This window comes from Hyperolius riggenbachi, chromosome 9 (assembly GCF_040937935.1).
Source record: "Hyperolius riggenbachi isolate aHypRig1 chromosome 9, aHypRig1.pri, whole genome shotgun sequence".
In the NCBI taxonomy this organism is placed as follows: domain Eukaryota; kingdom Metazoa; phylum Chordata; class Amphibia; order Anura; family Hyperoliidae; genus Hyperolius; species Hyperolius riggenbachi.
In genome coordinates, this window is record NC_090654.1 from 2,449,802 (window position 1) to 2,470,977 (window position 21,176).

The window sequence follows — 21,176 nt, forward strand, 5'->3', positions numbered from 1 at the left end:
CACCTCTGCTGTGCACCCTCCTGACCTCTCTCTGTGTGTTACTGGCCGAGGCTGGGCACCTCTGCTGTGCACCCTCCTGACCTCTCTGTGTGTGTTACTGGTCGGGGCTGGGCACCTCTGCTGTACACCCTCCTGACCTCTCTGTGTGTTACTGGCCGGGGCTGGGCACCTCTGCTGTGCACCCTCCTGACCTCTCTGTGTGTGTTACTGGCCGGGGCTGGGCACCTCTGCTGTGCACCCTCCTGACCTCTCTGTGTGTGTTACTGGCCGGGGCTGGGCACCTCTGCTGTGCACCCTCCTGACCTCTCTGTGTGTGTTACTGGCCGGGGCTGGGCACCTCTGCTGTACACCCTCCTGACATCTCTCTGTGTGTTACTGGCCGGGGCTGGGCACCTCTGCTGTGCACCCTCCTGACCTCTCTGTGTGTGTTACTGGCCGGGGCTGGGCACCTCTGCTGTACACCCTCCTGACATCTCTCTGTGTGTTACTGGCCGGGGCTGGGCACCTCTGCTGTGCTCCCTCCTGACCTCTCTGTGTGTGTTACTGGCCGGGGCTGGGCACCTCTGCTGTGCACCCTCCTGACCTCTCTCTGTGTGTTACTGGCCGAGGCTGGGCACCTCTGCTGTGCACCCTCCTGACCTCTCTGTGTGTGTTACTGGCCGGGGCTGGGCACCTCTGCTGTACACCCTCCTGACATCTCTCTGTGTGTTACTGGCCGGGGCTGGGCACCTCTGCTGTGCTCCCTCCTGACCTCTCTGTGTGTGTTACTGGTCGGGGCTGGGCACCTCTGCTGTGCACCCTCCTGACCTCTCTGTGTGTGTTACTGGCCGGGGCTGGGCACCTCTGCTGTGCACCCTCCTGACCTCTCTGTGTGTGTTACTGGCCGGGGCTGGAGACTATTAAACTATACACCCTCTTCACTCTATCAAGATGCAGAGGACACCCCTCATTCAAAACCCTTGAACTTGGCAACAGAGCATTACACTGACACGGGACCTGGTGTAATGGAAAGTCAGGACTTTCAGCTTTTCAAAAAGAGTTAAATCTTGGTAGTGGAGCAAACAGAACTTAAAGAGAACCCGAGGCGGGGTTCTTACATCGCAATCCCCAGGCTGGGTCTGTCTATAGAGCCCAGCCTCTGTTGCTATGTAGCTTCCTCCAAAGCCCCCCCTGCGCGCTGTGAGACCCCATTAATCCCAGCCGTGCTGTGTTTACGTCTCTAATGTCAGTCTCGGCTGCTCCCCCGCCTCCTGAATCGCTCCGGTCCCCGCCCACATCCCTTCCTTCACCGCTGATTGGAGGGAAGGGACGCGGGTGGGGACCGGAGCGATTCAGGAGGCGGGGGAGCAGCCGAGACTGACATTAGAGAGGTAAACACAGCGCGCTGCGACACGCTGCGTGTCGACAGCGCGGCTGGGATTAATGGGGTCTCACAGCGCGCAGGGGGGGCTTTGGAGGAAGCTACATAGCAACAGAGGCTGGGCTCTATAGACAGACCCAGCCTGGGGATTGCGATGTAAGAACCCGGCCTCGGGTTCTCTTTAAACAAGGACCTGCCAAACTCTTCAGACAGTATAATACGTAAGTACCTAAGTAACAATTATGGAGACAGTAGCCACAGTATAAAATAAAAGGGAAAAACAAGGAACATAAATACTTAAAGAGGAACTCCAGTGAAAATAATGTAAAAGTGCTTCATTTTTACAATAATGATGTATGAATGATTTAGTCAGTGTTTGCCCATTGTAAAATCTTTCCTCTCCCTGATTTACATTCTGACATTTATCACATGGTGACATTTTTACTGCTGGCAGGTGATGTCACTGGAAGGAGATGCTGCTTGATTTTTTGGCAGTTGGAAACAGCTGTTATTTCCCACAATGCAACAAGGCTCTCACAGTGTGATGTCAGCACCCTGGTCCTGACATCACACGGTGGGAGGGGTTTCACCACAATATCAGCCATACAGAGCCCTCTGATGATCTGTTTGAGTAAAGGTAAAGATTTCTCATAGGAAAGGGAGTATCAGCTACTGATTGGGATAACGTTCAATCCTTGGTTAGGGTCCTTTTCCAGTAGCAACTAGCAAGTGAGATCGCAAGCACAAATCACCTGCGCTGACTACGCAAGCTGTTTTTTCCTCTAGCCGCGATTGTGCGTGTAGCCGGCGATTGCAATTCGGCAAAAAACAAATAGCGGAAGTGGGAAATGAGCACCGCGTTTTACATGTTATTGCGGTGCTCTAGCGATCGGCAAAACGGCTGTGATCCCCTTTTTGAAGCGGATCACAGCCAGTGGAAAATGGCCCTTACGTTTCCTCTCCTCTCCCGGTGTCCGTTCCAGCTTAGGATCCCTCCCTCGTAGCAGCATTCGACCAATTCAGTCAAATGCTGCTGTCTCTGCCGCCGAAGGGAGGCTTCAGGTAGTCTTCTGAAGCCCGAGTGCTCCCGAAGACGGGCCGCTCCATACTGCGCAGCGCGAGCACCCTCTATGACGCACTCGCATGTGCGCAGTATGGAGCCGCCTGTCTTCGGGAGGACTCGGCTCCCGAAGTCCCCAACGGCGGGGGATTCAAACGACAAAGGAAGCACTAGAGGGCAGCCTCTATAGGATCCAGAGCCTTCCCTCTCCTTAGGTACGTATCTGACTTTTTTTTTAGGTGACGGATCCCATTTACTTTAAAGTAAATCTGAGATAGGGGAGCAGAGAAAATGTATCCATACCTGGATGCTGCTGTTTGCAGCCTCTGCAAATTGCCCCAGAAAGCTCTCCGGTCTGGGGCATACTGCGCATGCGTGGACCGGCCCCGTGGCTGGTGACGGAAGCACGGCGGGGGAGCGCGCACAGCTGGACTTTGCATCGGAGGATGGCGGTGATCAGGCTGGAGGGGGTAGGAAGGAGCCCCAGGTATGTATACATTTTTTATGTCACCCCATCTCATGTACACTTTAAGGATTTGGAAGAAATCTGAATTTTGTGGAAGTCCAAGAAAAATTGAAAGTTCCTTTGTTTCAGAATTCAGTCAAAATGGAAGCCAGCCTCACAGTCCTCTTGCTGGTTCCAGGCTTACATGATGGAGAAAAATGGAGAGAACCCCTCAGAAAATGCAGGCTTCTCTTCTATAGCTCAGGCAATATTCATCGCACACAAGTAATAATAGCAAATTCTAAAACCCCAAAGAATATGGATCACATTAATACCAGACATGAATAGGGTGTGACATGGGAGATATAATGTCAGGGGGGAAGGGTGTGAGAGTGCGTTGCTGAAGACAGGGGGGATTATTTGCAGGAAGCAGATCCTGGATGCACAGTCACAGGAGTGGTTGTTTCTATAGGTGATTAGGGATGCTCATTCCGATTCAGCGGAACGGAAATTTCCGCATTTTCAATCGGAAATCACATTTCCACATCGGAATTCGGAACATGGAAATTACTACTCAATAACGTCGTAAAACAGCGGTAGCGGAAATCTGCATTGGCGGAATGCAAAATCGGAAATCTGCAATTCTGACCAGGCCTATGGGTGATATAATGTCAGGCGGGGAGGGTGGGGGAGCGTGTTGCTGGGAACGGGGGGGAGTATTGGGAGTAGGCAGATCCTTGATGTTCAGGGGGGAAGTTGGGGTGAGTATTGTTGCTATTGGTGATTGAGGTGAGTATCGTTGCTATAGGTGATTGGGGTGAGTATTGTTGCTATGAGTAATAAAGGAAGGGAGGGTGGGGGAGTGTGTTGCTGGGGACAAGGGGCATTATTGGGGGAAGCAGATCCATGATGCACAGAGGAAGTTACATACTTAGTTTGGTTGAAAAAAGACATTCGTCCATCAAGTTGGGTGAGTTAGGGTGAGTATTGTTGCTATGGTGATTGGGGGGATTATTGTTACTATGGGTGATTGGGGTGAGGATTATCGCTATGGTTCTGATCATGCATCTCCATTACTGTGAACCCATCCTGTGGATCAGAGTGAACCTAACTTGCCTAATCTCCATGCTTCATCCAGTGACTAAGCATTACCTTGTACTCATACTGTGCTGTGTGATCTCCATGCTCCATCCAGTGACTAAGCATTACCTTGTACTCATACTGTGCTGTGTGATCTCCATGCTCCATCCAGTGACTAAGCATTACCTTGTACTCATACTGTGCTGTGTGATCTCCATGCTCCCCTCCAGTGACTAAGCATTACCTTGTACTCATACTGTGCTGTGTGATCTCCATGCTCCATCCAGTGACTAAGCATTACCTTGTACTCATACTGTGCTGTGTGATCTCCATGCTGCATCCAGTGACTAAGCATTACCTTGTACTCATACTGTGCTGTGTGATCTCCATGCTCCCATCCAGTGACTAAGCATTGCCTTGTACTCATACTGTGCTGTGTGATCTCCATGCTCCCCTCCAGTGATTAAGCATTACCTTGTACTCATACTGTGCTGTGTGATCTCCATGCTCCCATCCAGTGACTAAGCATTACCTTGTACTCATACTGTGCTGTGTGATCTCCACACTCCCCTCCAGTGACTGACTAAGCATTACCTTGTACTCATACTGTGCTGTGTGATCTCCATGCTTCCATCCAGTGACTAAGCATTACCTTGTACTCATACTGTGCTGTGTGATCTCCATGCTCCCCTCCAGTGACTAAGCATTACCTTGTACTCATACTGTGCTGTGTGATCTCCATGCTCCATCCAGTGACTAAGCATTACCTTGTACTCATACTGTGCTGCGTGATCTCCATGCTCCCATCCAGTGACTAAGCATTACCTTGTACTCATACTGTGCTGTGTGATCTCCATGCTCCATACAGTGACTAAGCATTACCTTGTACTCATACTGTGTTGTGTGATCTCCATGCTCCCCTCCAGTGACTAAGCATTACCTTGTACTCATACTGTGCTGTGTGATCTCCATGCTCCATCCAGTGACTAAGCATTACCTTGTACTCATACTGTGCTGTGTGATCTCCATGCTCCATCCAGTGACTAAGCATTACCTTGTACTCATACTGTGCTGTGTGATCTCCATGCTCCATCCAGTGACTAAGCATTACCTTGTACTCATACTGTGCTGCGTGATCTCCATGCTCCATCCAGTGACTAAGCATTACCTTGTACTAGAGTGACCAGATTTTTGTGGGTCCAACCTGGGACGGGGACGTGGGGGGGGGGGGGCGGCGTGCTTAGCGCGCCCGCGGCGAAAAGTGGGGAGGACTGAGGAGTGCGTAGCGACGAAGACTGGGGGGGGGCTGCGGCGAAAAATGGGCGTGGCCATGACATTGTATGGGCGGAGCTAACGTAATGATGTAACAGCGAGGCATAAGAAAGCAGTGTTTACGCCATGATGTGGACAAACGAGACTTTGCATCATGGGTGTGCAGAAACTGTGTGATGCTAATAGTATACCGTAACCACAAAGCAGCAAACATAGCCATCTATGACCATTAAATAATAAATGCAGTAACGGTTACCCCGGACACCAGAAAATAAACGCAATAGGCAACATGTCAGCACAAAATAACCGCAATGCGGGCAACATGTCAGTATAAAATAAATGCAATGCGGGCAAACATGTCAGTACAAAGTAAACACAATGCGGGCAAACATGTCAGTACAAAATAAACGCAATGCGGGCAAACATGTCAGTACAAAATAAACGCAATGCGGGCAAACATGTCAGTATAAAATAAACGCAATGCGGGCAAACATGTCAGTATAAAATAAACGCAATACGGGCAAACATGTCAGTACAAAATAAACGCAATGCGGGCAACATGTCAGTACAAAAGAAACGCAATGCGGGCAAACATTTCACCAGAAAAGAAACGCAATGCGGGCAAACATTTCACCAGAAAAGAAACGCAATGCGGGCAAACATTTCACCAGAAAAGAAACGCACTGCGGGCAAACATTTCGCCGGAAAAGAAACGCACTGCAGGCAAACATTTCACCGGAAAAGAAACAATGCGGGCAAACATTTCACCAGAAAAGAAACGCACTGCGGGCAAACATTTCACCAGAAAAGAAACGCACTGCGGGCAAACATTTCGCCGGAAAAGAAACGCACTGCGGGCAAACATTTCACCGGAAAAGAAACAATGCAGGCAAACATTTCACCAGAAAAGAAACGCACTGCGGGCAAACATTTCGCCGGAAAAGAAACGCACTGCGGGCAAACATTTCACCGGAAAAGAAACAATGCGGGCAAACATTTAACCGGAAAAGAAACAATGCGGGCAAACATTTCACCTGTAAAAGAAACAATGCAGGCAAACCTTTCACCTGGAAAAGAAAGCATTGATTTACTCACCTGGCAGAAGTCTCCGGCCTCTGGCGCGCTGCTCCCGGGACCACCTTCCTCCTGAAGTCTCCCGCGCTGACAGCCTGGCAGAGCAGGGCTACGGCAAGATGGCGCCCGAAGCCCTGTACTAGAGACACAAATAGGTCTCCAGTACAGGGCTTCGGCAGCCATCTTGCCGTAGCCCTGCTCGCCTGCCGGTGTCGGAAACAGACACCGGAAGAGGAGGCTGGAGCGGGGCTGCAAGCAATGAACTGGCACGGCGTCTATAGACGCTGCTGCCAGTTCATTGAGGAGAGAGTGGCCAGAGTCCCGAGGCCGGGACGTCCCGCTGCTGAAAGCGGGACGTTTCCCGGGACCTCATTAAGCCTGGGACAGCGGACCCCGAATCCGGGACGCGTCCCGGGCAATCCGGGACGTCTGGTCACTCTACTTGTACTCATACTGTGCTGTGTGATCTCCATGCTCCATCCAGTGACTAAGCATTACCTTGTACTCATACTGTGCTGTGTGATCTCCATGCTCCATCCAGTGACTAAGCATTACCTTGTACTCATACTGTGCTGTGTGATCTCCATGCCCCATCCAGTGACTAAGCATTACCTTGTACTCATACTGTGCTGTGTGATCTCCATACTCCATCCAGTGACTAAGCATTACCTTGTACTCATACTGTGCTGTGTGATCTCCATGCTCCCATCCAGTGACTAAGCATTACCTTGTACCCATACTGTGCTGTGTGATCTCCATGCTCCCCTCCAGTGACTAAGCATTACCTTGTACCCATACTGTGCTGTGTAATCTCCATGCTCCATCCAGTGACTAAGCATTACCTTGTACTCATACTGTGCTGTGTGATCTCCATGCTCCATCCAGTGACTAAGCATTACCTTGTACTCATACTGTGCTGTGTGATCTCCATGCTCCATCCAGTGACTAAGCATTACCTTGTACTCATACTGTGCTGTGTGATCTCCATGCTCCCATCCAGTGACTAAGCATTACCTTGTACTCATACTGTGCTGTGTGATCTCCATGCTCCCATCCAGTGACTAAGCATTACCTTGTACTCATACTGTGCTGTGTGATCTCCATGCTCCCATCCAGTGACTAAGCATTACCTTGTACTCATACTGTGCTGTGTGATCTCCATGCTCCCATCCAGTGACTAAGCATTACCTTGTACTCATACTGTGCTGTGTGATCTCCATGCTCCCATCCAGTGACTAAGCATTACCTTGTACTCATACTGTGCTGTGTGATCTCCATGCTCCCATCCAGTGACTAAGCATTACCTTGTACTCATACTGTGCTGTGTGATCTCCATGCTCCCATCCAGTGACTAAGCATTACCTTGTACTCATACTGTGCTGTGTGATCTCCATGCTCCCATCCAGTGACTAAGCATTACCTTGTACTCATACTGTGCTGTGTGATCTCCATGCTCCCATCCAGTGACTAAGCATTACCTTGTACTCATACTGTGCTGTGTGATCTCCATGCTCCCATCCAGTGACTAAGCATTACCTTGTACTCATACTGTGCTGTGTGATCTCCATGCTCCATCCAGTGACTAAGCATTACCTTGTACTCATACTGTGCTGTGTGATCTCCATGCTCCATCCAGTGACTAAGCATTACCTTGTACTCATACTGTGCTGTGTGATCTCCATGCTCCATCCAGTGACTAAGCATTACCTTGTACTCATACTGTGCTGCGTGATCTGGTTTTCTTGTATTCCTGTATTGTCATATTGATGTATGTCACCCCTAAATATTGTCTGTAACCTAAACTAATGTCCAGCGCTGCGTAATATGTTGGTGCTCTATAAATAAAGTAAATAAATAAATATGGGTAATTGGGGGGATTATTGTTACTATGGGTGATTGGGGTGTGTCATGATATAGCAGCTAGTTATGATAAGGGTAATACATAAACATATTCTATCATTTTTATGTCTGCTGTGTATCTTTCAGAGGTGGATGTCAGCCAGTATGGCTTGAAGGTATTGGCAGCTAGCTTCATGGACTGTTAATGTGATTGTGTGTGGGTGTCAATAGACAGACAAAAGGGAACCTCATTACCTGTTTCTGGCTGTCCAGAGGAACTGTACGCTAATGTCGGCCACCCTGCAAATGGGGGGCATTGCTTTGATCTTTTGTATTAATGTAGACAGCTGCCATTGTCTTCAGTGAATGGACCAGTCACCTTCAATAGGCAAGGAAGCGGCTCATTAGGCCACTAGCAGTCACTTTGATCTGCTGCCCCAGGTGTGATTGTCTGCGTCTGCCTACAGGCAATTACAGGCAAACTGCTACCTGTAACCAGAATGCCATCTTTCATGTATGTGCTAAAATACACTTTAACCAAGGAAATAATGTGGAGGAAGCCTTTTGATGTCTGGTAGGATACAATCTCGCCTATTGAATTCTGCAACCTTCAAGAAGCTAAAACAGGAACCCCTTTGAAGTTTGCATATCACAGGAAAGATTATGACAAGCGTTCGGTGATGTCACAAACGGGGAAACTGCATTAGTTCCTGGGGGCTGGACATTAAATGCCCCAGGGGACACTTCAGAGTATAAAAAGCAGAGGCAGATACCTAGTAAGCATCTTCTCTTGGAGATAGAGCATAGCTAGAGATGATCTCGACTTCTGGTCGAACAAGCGGCGTGCTCCCGCCGACAACGTTTAGACCTTCAAGTTGGTAACGTTTTTAATCCCCATTTCTATTCTTACGCAAATATCCGTGGGTGTATTTTTGTAACTTTTATCTTGTAACTTTTTCTACTTTGTTTTTTGTACATCTTCTGTATATATTATTTTCTGCATTGTTCTATGTTTTTATGGAATATTAAATCGTTATTTAATAAGCTTGACTTTTGCGGTACTAAACTAACACTCATAGCCTAGAGGAGACTGCAGTGTAGCTGTGTATAAGTCCGTGCCTAATTGTATGCTTGAGCAACACTACCATATGAAATTGTAATTGCATTGTGTGTATGGGGCACTTCTGCACTCGCCAGCCAAGTGGAAAGTCTAACAGTATCGTTCGGAACGACTGTTAGTGGTTTTGCTGCACGACAGTGTAACTTGCATTACAAATCACTCTCTGATTGTGCTGTGTTACTGTACAACTGTACTGTGTGTGTGGGTGCGTGGCGTTCTCGTATTCAGCCTAAGCGCAACGCTGACCCAAATACGAAAACGCAGATTGCGTGTTGAGCCCTCGACAGCTGAGGGGACGTGTCTAGCAACGCTAGTGGTGGCAGTGGGAAGTGTTTGAGGGGTTCCAGCCTTGTTTGTAGCTTAAATAAGGCTGTTCCCCGCTTAATCTGGTCAAACCCGCAGTCGGGAACCGTATACGCAGGCGTGCCGCGGGCCGGTTCCTGACATAATTGGCTGGCAGTAGTGGGAACGTTTGGTACATTAGTACGCAGTTTAGCTCGCTATTCTGAGTACTAAAGGCTGGAAGCTTGCTAGAAGCAACTAGCCTACAGAAGTCTACTCAGTGCACAATCTATATACGTTTTTTTTTTGTTCAAGGATACATACTTGGTATTTGCTTTCCCTTCCCCCTTTTTTTCTTTTTATTTTTTGCAACACGATGGCTCAGAAAGCATCCAGCTATGCAAGGAAAAACAAAGAGATACTACTCAACCTGTGTGAGCACAAAGGCATCGAGACGGTGAGCGGCCAGACTAAAGAGCAGTTAGTTAGTGCACTCGAGGAGTATGATGAGGCAGAGCGAGCCCGTGCTTCAACGTCAGCGGATGCAGCTCACGACACGCCAGAGGAGGAATCGCTCCCGCCACAGAATGCGAGTGGAGATGATGTCCTGGATGATTCCCCGAACACGAAGATGACATCTCTGGAAGCCGACCTACAGCTACTAGGTTCGGCTGAGCCCGAACTGCGCCTAAAGCTGATTCCGGAACATCGGCAAGCAGAGAGGGAAATACGACAAGCCCAGAGGGAACAAGCTGCCCAGTGACTCCACGCCGAGAGGGAAAGACTCCAGGCCGAGAGGGAACAAGCTGCACAGCGACTCCAGGCCGAGAGGGAAAGTGCTGAACGGCAACACCAGCTGGAGCTGGCTAAACTTCAGCAGCAGAACCGGTCTGCTGGACCCGCAGAACGCGAAGGTGAGCGAGTCCACAGAATCCCCCTGGATAAGTTCCCCGCTATGGACAAGGACTCTGACATAGACACTTTCCTACAGGGGTTTGAAAGGACTTGTCGGCAGTATGGGGTGCCCCGTGAGCAGTGGGCAAGATATCTTACACCAGGGCTGAGAGGCAAGGCCCTGGAGGCGTTTGTGAGTCTCCCCCAGGAGGAAGAAACAGACTTTGAGGCAATTAAGAAAGCCATCATTGCGCGATACCACCTCACGCCAGAGGTGTATCGCAAACGTTTCAGGGCAGTGCAGCGAGGTCCTAATGACAGTTACCTGGATCATGCGTGCAACCTGCGCACTGCCTTCCAGCAGTGGGTAAAAGGACTGGCTGTTGAAACCTTGCATGCCCTGCAGGAGCTGATGATAAAAGACCAGTTCCTACACACCTGTCCTGTTGAGGTCCGGCTGTTTGTGCTGGATCGAGAACCAAAGACAGTGGATGAGGCTGCGGAAATGGCCGATGCCTACACCGCCTATAGAGCACCTGAGTCCCGGAGGACTACTACGCCCAGCTGGAGAGGAGAACAGAGTGCTAAACCTGTGTCACCCAGCACCCAGAGGAGGCAAGCACCGCTGTCTCCTGGATTCAGGCAACCAACCACTGACACTCGGAAATGCTTTGTATGTGACAGGGTGGGTCATATCAGCACGACTTGCCCAGAGAGGAAGAGGGAGGCCCCAAAATCCAGTGAGGCCTCAAACCCCCGTGAAGTCCCAACTGCTCTGTGTGCTACCAGGAATGCCACTGGCTATGCAGAGAATCTGCAGCTTGTCATGGTTGGGGGTACAGTTGCCACTGGGCTAAGAGACACTGGAGCAGAAGTGACTCTCATCCATCCCCAGCTTGTGAACCCGGAGCAGTACATACCTGGGAAAATGATTGCTGTCAGAGGAATTGGGGGTGTCACCCCCGCCATACCCACCGCCTTGGTCCACCTGGATTGGGGGGCCGGCAGCGGACTGAAAGAAGTTGGGGTAACTGACAAAATCCCCACCAACGTTTTGCTGGGTACTGACCTGGGACGGTTAGTGGCCCGGTATGAGCCTACCCCAAACCCTGTGGGGCCTGCATCCCCAGCAGAAGTTCAGGACTCTTGCAAGGTACTGTGTGATAATGCTGTGCAAGTGGGGAATGCTGGCGAGTCCCCAGGGGCTATGGACTGTGTACTAGGAGCCAGCCCTAGTGAGTCTCCAGTGCCTAGGCCTGGAGTGGGACCTGTTGACACAGAGAATGCAGAAACTGATGATGTCATTTATGACGCACGGACTATCGAGGCGATCGATGCAAGAACTGTTGATGCTACTTGTGAAGTGCTGAGTAGCAATGTGTGTAATGATACAGATAATGTGGATGTTTTCGGTGATGTTCTAAATGTCAATATGTATAAGATGGATAATGTTGATATCATATTTGTTGTGCTACATAATGATGCTTGTCCTCCTGTGGACACTCCGTCGCTGCAGGAGTAACCAGCAGTGGTCGCTGGGCTGCAGCAGGTGGACTGTCCACTGAAGGGGCAGATGGCACCAGGCCAGATCTTTCCCCTTCAGATGGTTTCAAGACCAAAGGTGATGTGGTTTATGATATGAGTAAGGTGGGCGCTCCCTCGGCTGCCGTGGTAACCCACAGCGCTAGCGGGTCTACAGCAGAGGGACTGTCCACTGAAGTGACAAATGTTGCTGGGCCAGCAACATCCACTTCGGAACCTGGCCCTGAGGGCCCAGGAGCCTCTCCGTCTGCAGCCTTCCTGGAATGTGTGACAGGCAGCACTGAGCTCTCTGGGGCTGTTCGATTTGACAGCAGTCTGGAAGAGCTCAGGGGGCTAGCCAGCAGGTCACCAGCTGGGAGGGGCAGGCTGAGAGGGTTCTGGGAAGTTGTTCCCTCTGAGCTGTCCGAAGTGGAGGAGGCAGACCGGCAGATCGTTCCCCAAAGGGACCGAGAGATAGCTCCTGCCGCTATAGAGAAAGTGCGTGTAGCGACAGTTGGAACCCTTCCCCAGCTGCAGCACTGTCTCTATGGTCGCGAGTTCCCGGTCGTCGCTGACCCGCATTCCCCTGGTTGGTTACGTCAGGTTGCCAAGGGCAACGACACATTGCAGCAACCTGACCTAGCTTTCCATTCGTGGAGCTTGGAGCTAGCTGACAGGTGGGGAACCCTCCTAAGGATGCCAAGGGGTTCTCCCACCCGGCCAGGCCGTCAATGTAGGCTTTGGCAGGACGATTCGTTAGAATCATCTGCCAGCGCCATCTGGAAGAGGGGGCGTGTCATGATATAGCAGCTAGTTATGATGAGGGTAATACATAAACATATTCTATCATTTTTATGTCTGCTGTGTATCTTTCAGAGGCGGATGTCAGCCAGTATGGCTTGAAGTTATTGGCAGCTAGCTTCATGGACTGTTAATGTGATTGTGTGTGGGTGTCAATAGACAGACAAAAGGGAACCTCATTACCTGTTTCTGGCTGTCCAGAGGAACTGTACACTAATGTCGGCCACCCTGCAAATGGGGGGCATTGCTTTGATCTTTTGTATTAATGTAGACAGCTGCCATTGTCTTCAGTGAATGGACCAGTCACCTTCAATAGGCAAGGAAGCAGCTCTTTAGGCCACTAGCAGTCACTTTGATCTGCTGCCCCAGGTGTGATTGTCTGCGTCTGCCTACAGGCAATTACAGGCAAACTGCTACCTGTAACCAGAATGCAATCTTTCATGTATGTGCTAAAATACACTTTAACCAAGGAAATAATGTGGAGGAAGCCTTTTGATGTCTGGTAGGATACAATCTCGCCTATTGAATTCTGCAACCTTCAAGAAGCTAAAACAGGAACCCCTTTGAAGTTTGCATATCACAGGAAAGATTATGACAAGCGTTCGGTGATGTCACAAACGGGGAAACTGCATTAGTTCCTGGGGGCTGGACATTAAATGCCCCAGGGGACACTTCAGAGTATAAAAAGCAGAGGCAGATACCTAGTAAGCATCTTCTCTTGGAGATAGAGCATAGCTAGAGATGATCTCGACTTCTGGTCGAACAAGCGGCGTGCTCCCGCCGACAACGTTTAGACCTTCAAGTTGGTAACGTTTTTAATCCCCATTTCTATTCTTACGCAAATATCCGTGGGTGTATTTTTGTAACTTTTATCTTGTAACTTTTTCTACTTTGTTCTTTGTACATCTTCTGTATATATAACGACCTTGCCTTAGCTAAAGCTGAAGGTAAATACTCCATTCTCCTCCTCCTTGACCTGTCAGCAGCGTTTGACACAGTAGATCATCCCCTACTCCTCCAGTCCCTCCAGTCCTTGGGCATTCATGATCTCGCCCTGTCCTGGCTTTCATCCTACCTCTCCAACCGCTCCTTCACGACCGCCTTCAATGAGTCCTCTTCCACCCCCAACCACCTCTCGGTGGGAGTCCCCCAAGGTTCGGTCCTTGGCCCCCTACTGTTCACCCTATACACATCCTCCATTGGCAAGGTTATCTCCTCCATGGGTTTTAACTATCATCTGTATGCAGATGACACCCAGATCTACCTCCACACCCCTGACATATCCACCACTACCATGGACAAGGTCTCCTCCTGCCTATCAGCCATCTCCTCCTGGATGTCCGCTAGGTTCCTGAAACTAAATCTAGACAAAACGGAATTTATGATCTTCACACCCCGGCCATCCACGAACCTCCCAGATGTGCATGTCACTGTTAACCACACTACCATTCGCCCTACCTCTCAAGCCCGCTGTCTGGGTGTCACCCTGGACTCCGCACTCTCCTTCACTTCCCACATCCAAAACCTCACAAAGTCCTGCAATTTCCACCTTCGTAACATCTGTAAGATTCGCCCTTTCCTGACCTCTGCCACCACCAAACTCCTCATCCATGCCCTCATAATTTCCCGCCTTGACTACTGCAATGCCCTGCTGTCTGGTCTCCCTATGACCCGAACAGCCCCACTGCAGTCCATCATGAATGCGGCAGCCAGAATTATCCACTGCTCCCATCGCTCCACCACGGCGGATCCCCTCCTAGAATCCCTCCACTGGCTTCCTATCCAGTCCAGAATCAGATTCAAGATACTGTGTCTGACCTACAAATCTGTCCACAAAACCTGTCCAACCTACATTTCCGATCTTACTCAGAGGTACACACCTAGCCGCTCACTCCGCTCTTCCAATGAACTTCGCCTAACCGCCCCCCCGAATCACCCAGTCCCATGCACGCCTCCAGGACTTCTCAAGAGCTGCTCCAACACTATGGAACTCCCTACCTCCGCCCATTAGGGCAGCCCCCTCCTTCAACATCTTCAAGAAAGCCCTCAAAACTCACCTTTTCACTCTGGCCTACCACCCCTCACAAGTGCTCTAAACCTACAGCTGAACTCTGGTCCCCTACCATTCGTGTCCTTACCTCTCCCTCTAGATTGTAAGCCTTTGGGCAGGGTCCTCCTCCTTTTGTGTCCTACCTGATCTTGCACCTCCATTACTGTGCACCCATGCTATGCATCTGAGTGAACCTAACTTGCCTAATCTCCATGCTCCATCCAGTGACTGACTAAGCATTACCTGGTACTCATACTATGGTGTGTAATCTGGTTTTCTTGTATTCCTGTATTGTCATATTGCTGTATGTCACCCTTAAATATTGTCTGTAACCTAAATTAATGTTCAGCGCTGCGTAATATGTTGGCGCTTTATAAATACAATAAATAATAATAATAAATAATATATTATTTTCTGAATTGTTCTATGTTTTTATGGAATATTAAATCGTTATTTAATAAGCTTGACTTCTGCGGTACTAAACTAACACTCATAGCCTAGAGGAGACTGCAGTGTAGCTGTGTATAAGTCCGTGCCTAATTGTATGCTTGAGCAACACTACCATATGAAATTGTAATTGCCTTGTGTGTATGGGGCACTTCTGCGCTCGACAGCTGAGTGGGAAGTCTAACAGTATCGTTCGGAACGACTGTTAGTGGTTTTGCTGCACGACAGTGTAACTTGCATTACAAATCATTGTCTGATTGTGCTGTGTTACTGTACAACTGTACTGTGTGTGGGTGCGTGGCGTTCTCGTATTCGGCCTAAGCGCAACGCTGACCCAAATACGAAAACGCAGATTGCGTGTTGAGCCCTCGACAGCTGAGGGGACGTGTCTAGCAACGCTAGTGGTGGCAGTGGGAAGTGTTTGAGGGGTTCCAGCCTTGCTTGTAGCTTAAATAAGGCTGTTCCCCGCTTAGTCTGGTCAAACCCGCAGTCGGGAACCGTATACGTAGGCGTGCCGCGGGCCGGTTCCTGACAGGGTGAGTATTATTGCTATGGGTGATTGGGGTGAGTGCTGTAGCGCCGTTGCTATGGGTGATCGGGGTGAGTGCTGTAGCGCTGTTGCTATGGGTGATGGGGCTGAGCGCTGTTGCTATGGGTTATGGGGGTGAGCGCTGTTGCTATGGGTAATGGGGCTGAGCGCTGTTGCTATGGGTGATGGTGGTGAGCGCTGTTGCTATGGGTGATGGGGGTGAGCGCTGTTGCTATGGGTGATGGGGGTAAGCGCTGTTGCTATGGTTGATGGGGCTGAGCGCTGTTGCTATGGGTGATTGAGGTGAGCGCTGTTGCTATGGGTGATTGGGGTGAGCGCTGTTGCTATGGGTGATGGGGCTGAGCGCTGTTGCTATGGGTGATGGGGTTGAGCGCTGTTGCTATGGGTGATGGACTGAGCGCTGTTGCTGTGGGTGATGGTGGTGAGCGCTGTTGCTGTGGGTGATGGGGGTGAGCGCTGTTGCTATGGGTGGTTGGGAGTGAGCGCTGTTGCTGTGGGTGGTCGCTGTTGCTGTGGGTAGTTGGGGTGAGCACTGTTGCTGTGGGTGAGCGCTGTTGCTATAGGTGATGGGGTGAGCGTTGTTGCTAAGGGTGATGGTGGTGAGTGCTGTTGCTATGGGTGATTGGGGCGGAGCGCTGTTGCTATGGGTGGTTGGGGCGGAGCGCTGTTGCTATGGGTGATGGGGCTGAGTGCTGTTGCTATGGGTGATGTGGGGCACAGGGGTCAGTAGACACAGCAGTGACGTAGGAGGACACGTGATGTATACATTTGATATGAGTGCTGATGAAGCGGGGGAGTTCCCATTGGCTGCTTAATGACAGGGGGCGGGGCGGCAGCAGGTAAGGGGGCGTGGCGTGCAGCGCTAGTGAGCGGAGAGTGGCTGGGCCTATCAGCGCAGAGCGCGGCGGTGACGTCAGCACGTTGCGGCCAATGGCGGCGGGAGGTAAGGGGGGCGGGGCGGCGCGCAGTGATCGCAGTAAGATGGCGGCTCTGGAGGTTGCGGCTTCTATCTTCTCCCCGGAGGAGGCGGAGGACTCGGACTGCAGCCTGGACGGGGAGCCGCTCAGCAACGGCGACTCCGAGATAGACCTGACCAGCAAGGTGACGCCCCCGAGGGGGGAGGAGCTACGGGAGGGGGAGGGCCCTGACAGCTGGGGGTAACTAGGAGGTGAGGGGGGCTGGCAGCTGGTTAGGGGGGCACTGATAGTTGGGGGGCTGATAAGGGAAGGGGGGTCCCAGGACTGTGACAGGTGTGTGTGGGGGGCTCAGGGCTGGAAGCTGGTTAGGGGGGCTCTGATAGTTGGGAGGGGGGGGGGTTGATAAGTAGAGGGGGGTCCCAGGACTGTGACAGGTGGAGGGCACACAGGGTGATTCCAGCTGGGGGTAGCTAGGAGGAGGAGGGGTGGCACAGGGGGACTGGTGAGGACAGCTGGGGGTAGATAGTAGAGGGGGGCTGAGACCTTGTTAGGGGGACAGACATGGGGGGGGGCTGATAAGGAAAGGGGCTCTCAGGACTCTGACAGGTGGGGGGGGGTCAGGGCTGGAAGCTGGTTAGGGGGCTCTGACAGGTGGGGGGTACACAGGGTGATTCCAGCTGGGGGTATCTAGGAGAGGGGAGGGGTGGCACAGGGGGACTGGTGAGGGGGGGGGGGGACAGCTGGGGTGGTAGATAGTAGAGGGGGGCTGAGACCTGGCTAGGTTGACATACATGGGGGGGCTGATAAGGAAAGAGGCTCGCAGGACTCTGACAAGTAGGGGGAAGCTGGGACTGTTACAGCTGGGTGCAGCTAGGAGTGTTCAGGGCTGGGAGCTGGTTGGGGGAATGTATGGTGGGGGGGGGATGTGACAGTTGGTGGTGCAGGGGAGGCAGTTGGGGGAATATATGGTGGGGGGGGGTGTTAAAGTTGGGAGAATGTGTGGGGGAGGCGGGGGAATGTACGGGGGGGGGGGGGGGGGGGTCTGTTGGCCACACTCTATCTTGCCTTACATTTGCACTATGCCCCGTGTCGGCGGTCTGCCCGGCTCCTGGGGTTGGCGGTGGTGAATGAGGGGTGTCCACTACTCACTACTTTTCAAAAGTGATATTCCCCACATCCCTGTCCATCATTGCTTCTCGCATCTCTGTCCTCCGGCCCTCAGCCCGATATGCAGTGTATCCGCTTCTCTCCGCTCCTCAGCATCTGTAACAGTGGTGTGTGGCTGATAAGTGGCCACCGCTGCATTAGTGGCCTCCATTCACTCAGCACCCCCTGCCTCAGGATCAGTGCGTCCCACCCATGCAAGGCAAATGTAAGGCAAAACTCCGCGGGGGCCGGGCCTGAGGCTTTCCCAGGGGCGGGGTCTGAGGCTTTCCCCGCTGGGGAGGAGCGAGGCTTGGCCAGTCTTGGGGGATTGGAAGGGTTGGTATGAAGTCCTTTAGCAATGTTTGATGAATGTTTATTATCTGCAGGCTTCTCTATAGTCCTCCCTCTCCATATTCTCCACACACTGATAATTTTCCTGATCAGTTACAACCTGCTGGGAATGGATTAATCGGGTTTTAGACTTTGATGACAAATCGATGTATAGTATCTGTCAGACAGAGCAGATCTGTGTGTGTGTGTGTTAGTAGATTGGCGGCCTATAGCATTGCACTCTTCCAGGCAAGCTGGTTCCCCGCTGGAATCTGTTAGAGATCGATGTGCTGTGTGTGGTAGAGATTGCTTCTGGTCACAGAGGGAATATATGGATTTGCCACGTTGGGTGACAATCTATAAATATCTGGTCAGAAATCCCTGCAGACCAGGCGCTGCTCTCACGGCAGCTGTGTGTTCCCGGCCACCCGGTCAGCAGATAGGTGCTGCTCAGAGTCCTCCAGTCTGATATGGGGGTACAGGGTGCTTATCACCAGCTGCCTGCCCTGGGGGAACCACAGTGCTCCCTCTAGTGTTGGGGGGCAGGAATCAGGAATGTACCTGCGTCTCCAGTCCACCTGCACGGGGGGGGGGGGTCACTTGAACAGATAAAGCAGCAGTATAACACCTGAACTAGGCAGGAGCAGATCCTGCTGGGGTTGGGGGCTACAGGGGCAGCTGTGGCTGGACAGGACTCAGGCAGGTGAACTCTCCCAGCTGCAGCATTCTGAAGTTCCCAATTCATAAAGCAGAAATGGATGAGTTGTACATAGGTGGCACTGACAGCGATCAGCTCTCTGCTGTACCCTAGTGGCCGGGAATGCACAGTGCAGCTGAAGCCAGGATTGTGTTGTGGGAACCTAAACTGAGAAGGATATGGATATTTACTTTTTAGATACCAGTTTCCTGACTCTCATGCTTGTTGAGGGGCTGTGACTAAAAGTATTAGAGACACGGGATGTGTCTCTAATACTTTTAGTCACAGCCCCTGAACAAGCATGCAGATCAGGTGCTCGCACTGAAGTCAGACTGGATTAGCTGCATGCATGTTTCACGTGTGTGATTCAGACACTACTGCAGCCACATATATAAGCAGCACTGCCAGGCAACTGGTATTGTTTAAAAGGAAACATCCATATCCCTCTGTCTAGGTTTCCTTTAAGGCTGGTTTCACAGTAGGACGTTAAAGTCCCATGTTACAGCAGCCAGTAACGCAGCCTAACTCACAGCATGGTAAAATGAATTGTGCTGTTCACAGTGCACACATTGCCTTACATAGTAACGCAGCACGTTTAAACAAAGTGCTGCATGCTGTACGTTATACTCCAGCTAAGCCACGTTAGACTGTTTGCACATGCTCAGTAATGTTGGAGGAGGAGGTCTCCCCTCCTCCTCTGCAGCCAGCCACATGGCTAATTAATATTCACTGCACTGCAGAGACTCGTGGTGGGACTGTAGTGTTGTCCGGATCATGAACGAATCGTTCATTTGATCCGGATCTTTTTTGTGAGTCGAATCATCCGGATCATCACAATGAAAGATTCAGTTCACAGTGGATGTCTGTCTGGAAGAAACAGGAACATACAGAATGTACAGTGCAGGGAAGGTCCTGCCCTGCTAGTCATTTCACCCAGTCTGCTTCCCTAGTAAAATGATTCAAATGATTGAGTTCAAAGATCCGGATCTTTTCAATGATCCGATTCAAATGATCCGAATCCTTAAAAAGATCCGGACTTCCTATCGCTAACCTGGAGCGGCTGCTTTGAGAGCTGCATAACACAGCTCAATCTGACGTCCAACTTTAACACCACCATACGTTGTGTTAGGGGCACGTTATGCGACCATAACGTCTTGGTGGGAAAGTAGCCTTAGTGGAGTTTTCTCCCTGGTGATAATCTCACATCTTCTCAATAAAATGCATTGCAGGCCACCAGCGAGCAGGAGTAAAGAATCATTTTGACAGCAGTTTTTCACCTGCGTTTTGGTAGTTTTTTCAGTTGCAAACAGCAAAAAATTATTTGAAACAGAAAATAAAAAAAATATCTCCTAGTAGAAAACTCAGGAGAACATGTGAATGAGGCCTTCAGAGTCTGGAGACTGCAGATAGGCCGGCTGATAATCGTGTATCTGTGTGAAGCCTGCAGATAGGCTGGCTTATAGTGATGTATCTGGTCTTTTCTGTCTTCATGGATTCTACATTATAGATGACAGAACATCATCGCATACAATGAGCTTTTATATGTGTGTTAGTCCCCCTTGACCTGTTTTCTCTAATTGTTGCAGATTGCATTTTGTGAAATGTTCCATTGTGGTGATATATAGCGGGGGGGGGAGGGGGAGCTGTTTGGCAGTATGTCGGACGTGGAGGTGAGGCCCTACACAGCGGAGGACCTGATTCTACAGGTGCAGCATCTGCTGACTTCCCAGACCCCAACAATTTTATATAATGTGTTATCTATTTTAACAAACGGATCCGGATCGCAGCCGTATTCATACCTGATGAATACGCATGCAAACGGATCGGATCTGGATCGGAACCGTACGGTTCCGATCCGGACATCCGGTCCGTTTTTTCCAAAAACGCAAGTGTGAACGGGGCCTAAATTCAGTAGATTCTCAACCTTCAGGGTATTATTCCTAGCTTTTGGGTACAAATCCAGCTGGGTCCGGGTTCGGGTAAATGATAGTATAGGGGTCGACTTATACACGAGTCACGGGCAACACTGAGCACGCGAAGGGTCCCTGCACACTGCAAATCCATTTTGCGATTCCGATTTTTCCCTGAATACAATCAACAGAAAAACGGAGGAAAAAACGCAGCATACAGTAACGATTAAGAAACGGAATCGGATGCAGTGTGCAGGTAGCCTAATGTCTGTACCATCAGTGACATTCCCATTTGCAGCAATTTGCCCTGTGGGAAGTGACACTTTCTTGATAAAGGAAATGGCAAGAAAACACAGGTGTGAAAGTCCTGGCCACAACAAT

The 21,176-nt window shown here is 50.6% G+C and overlaps 1 protein-coding gene across 1 annotated transcript in view; it reads left to right on the forward strand.

Moving 5' to 3' along the window:
* Nucleotides 1-16,730: 16,730 nt before the first annotated feature.
* Nucleotides 16,731-21,176, forward strand: part of GTPBP1 (GTP binding protein 1) — a 47,495-nt gene continuing 43,049 nt past the window's right edge. Inside the window, exon 1 of the mRNA XM_068251783.1 lies at nt 16,731-16,896. Coding sequence (XP_068107884.1) covers nt 16,777-16,896 — 120 coding nt within the window. The 5' untranslated portion in view covers nt 16,731-16,776. The remainder of the gene's footprint in view (nt 16,897-21,176) is intronic.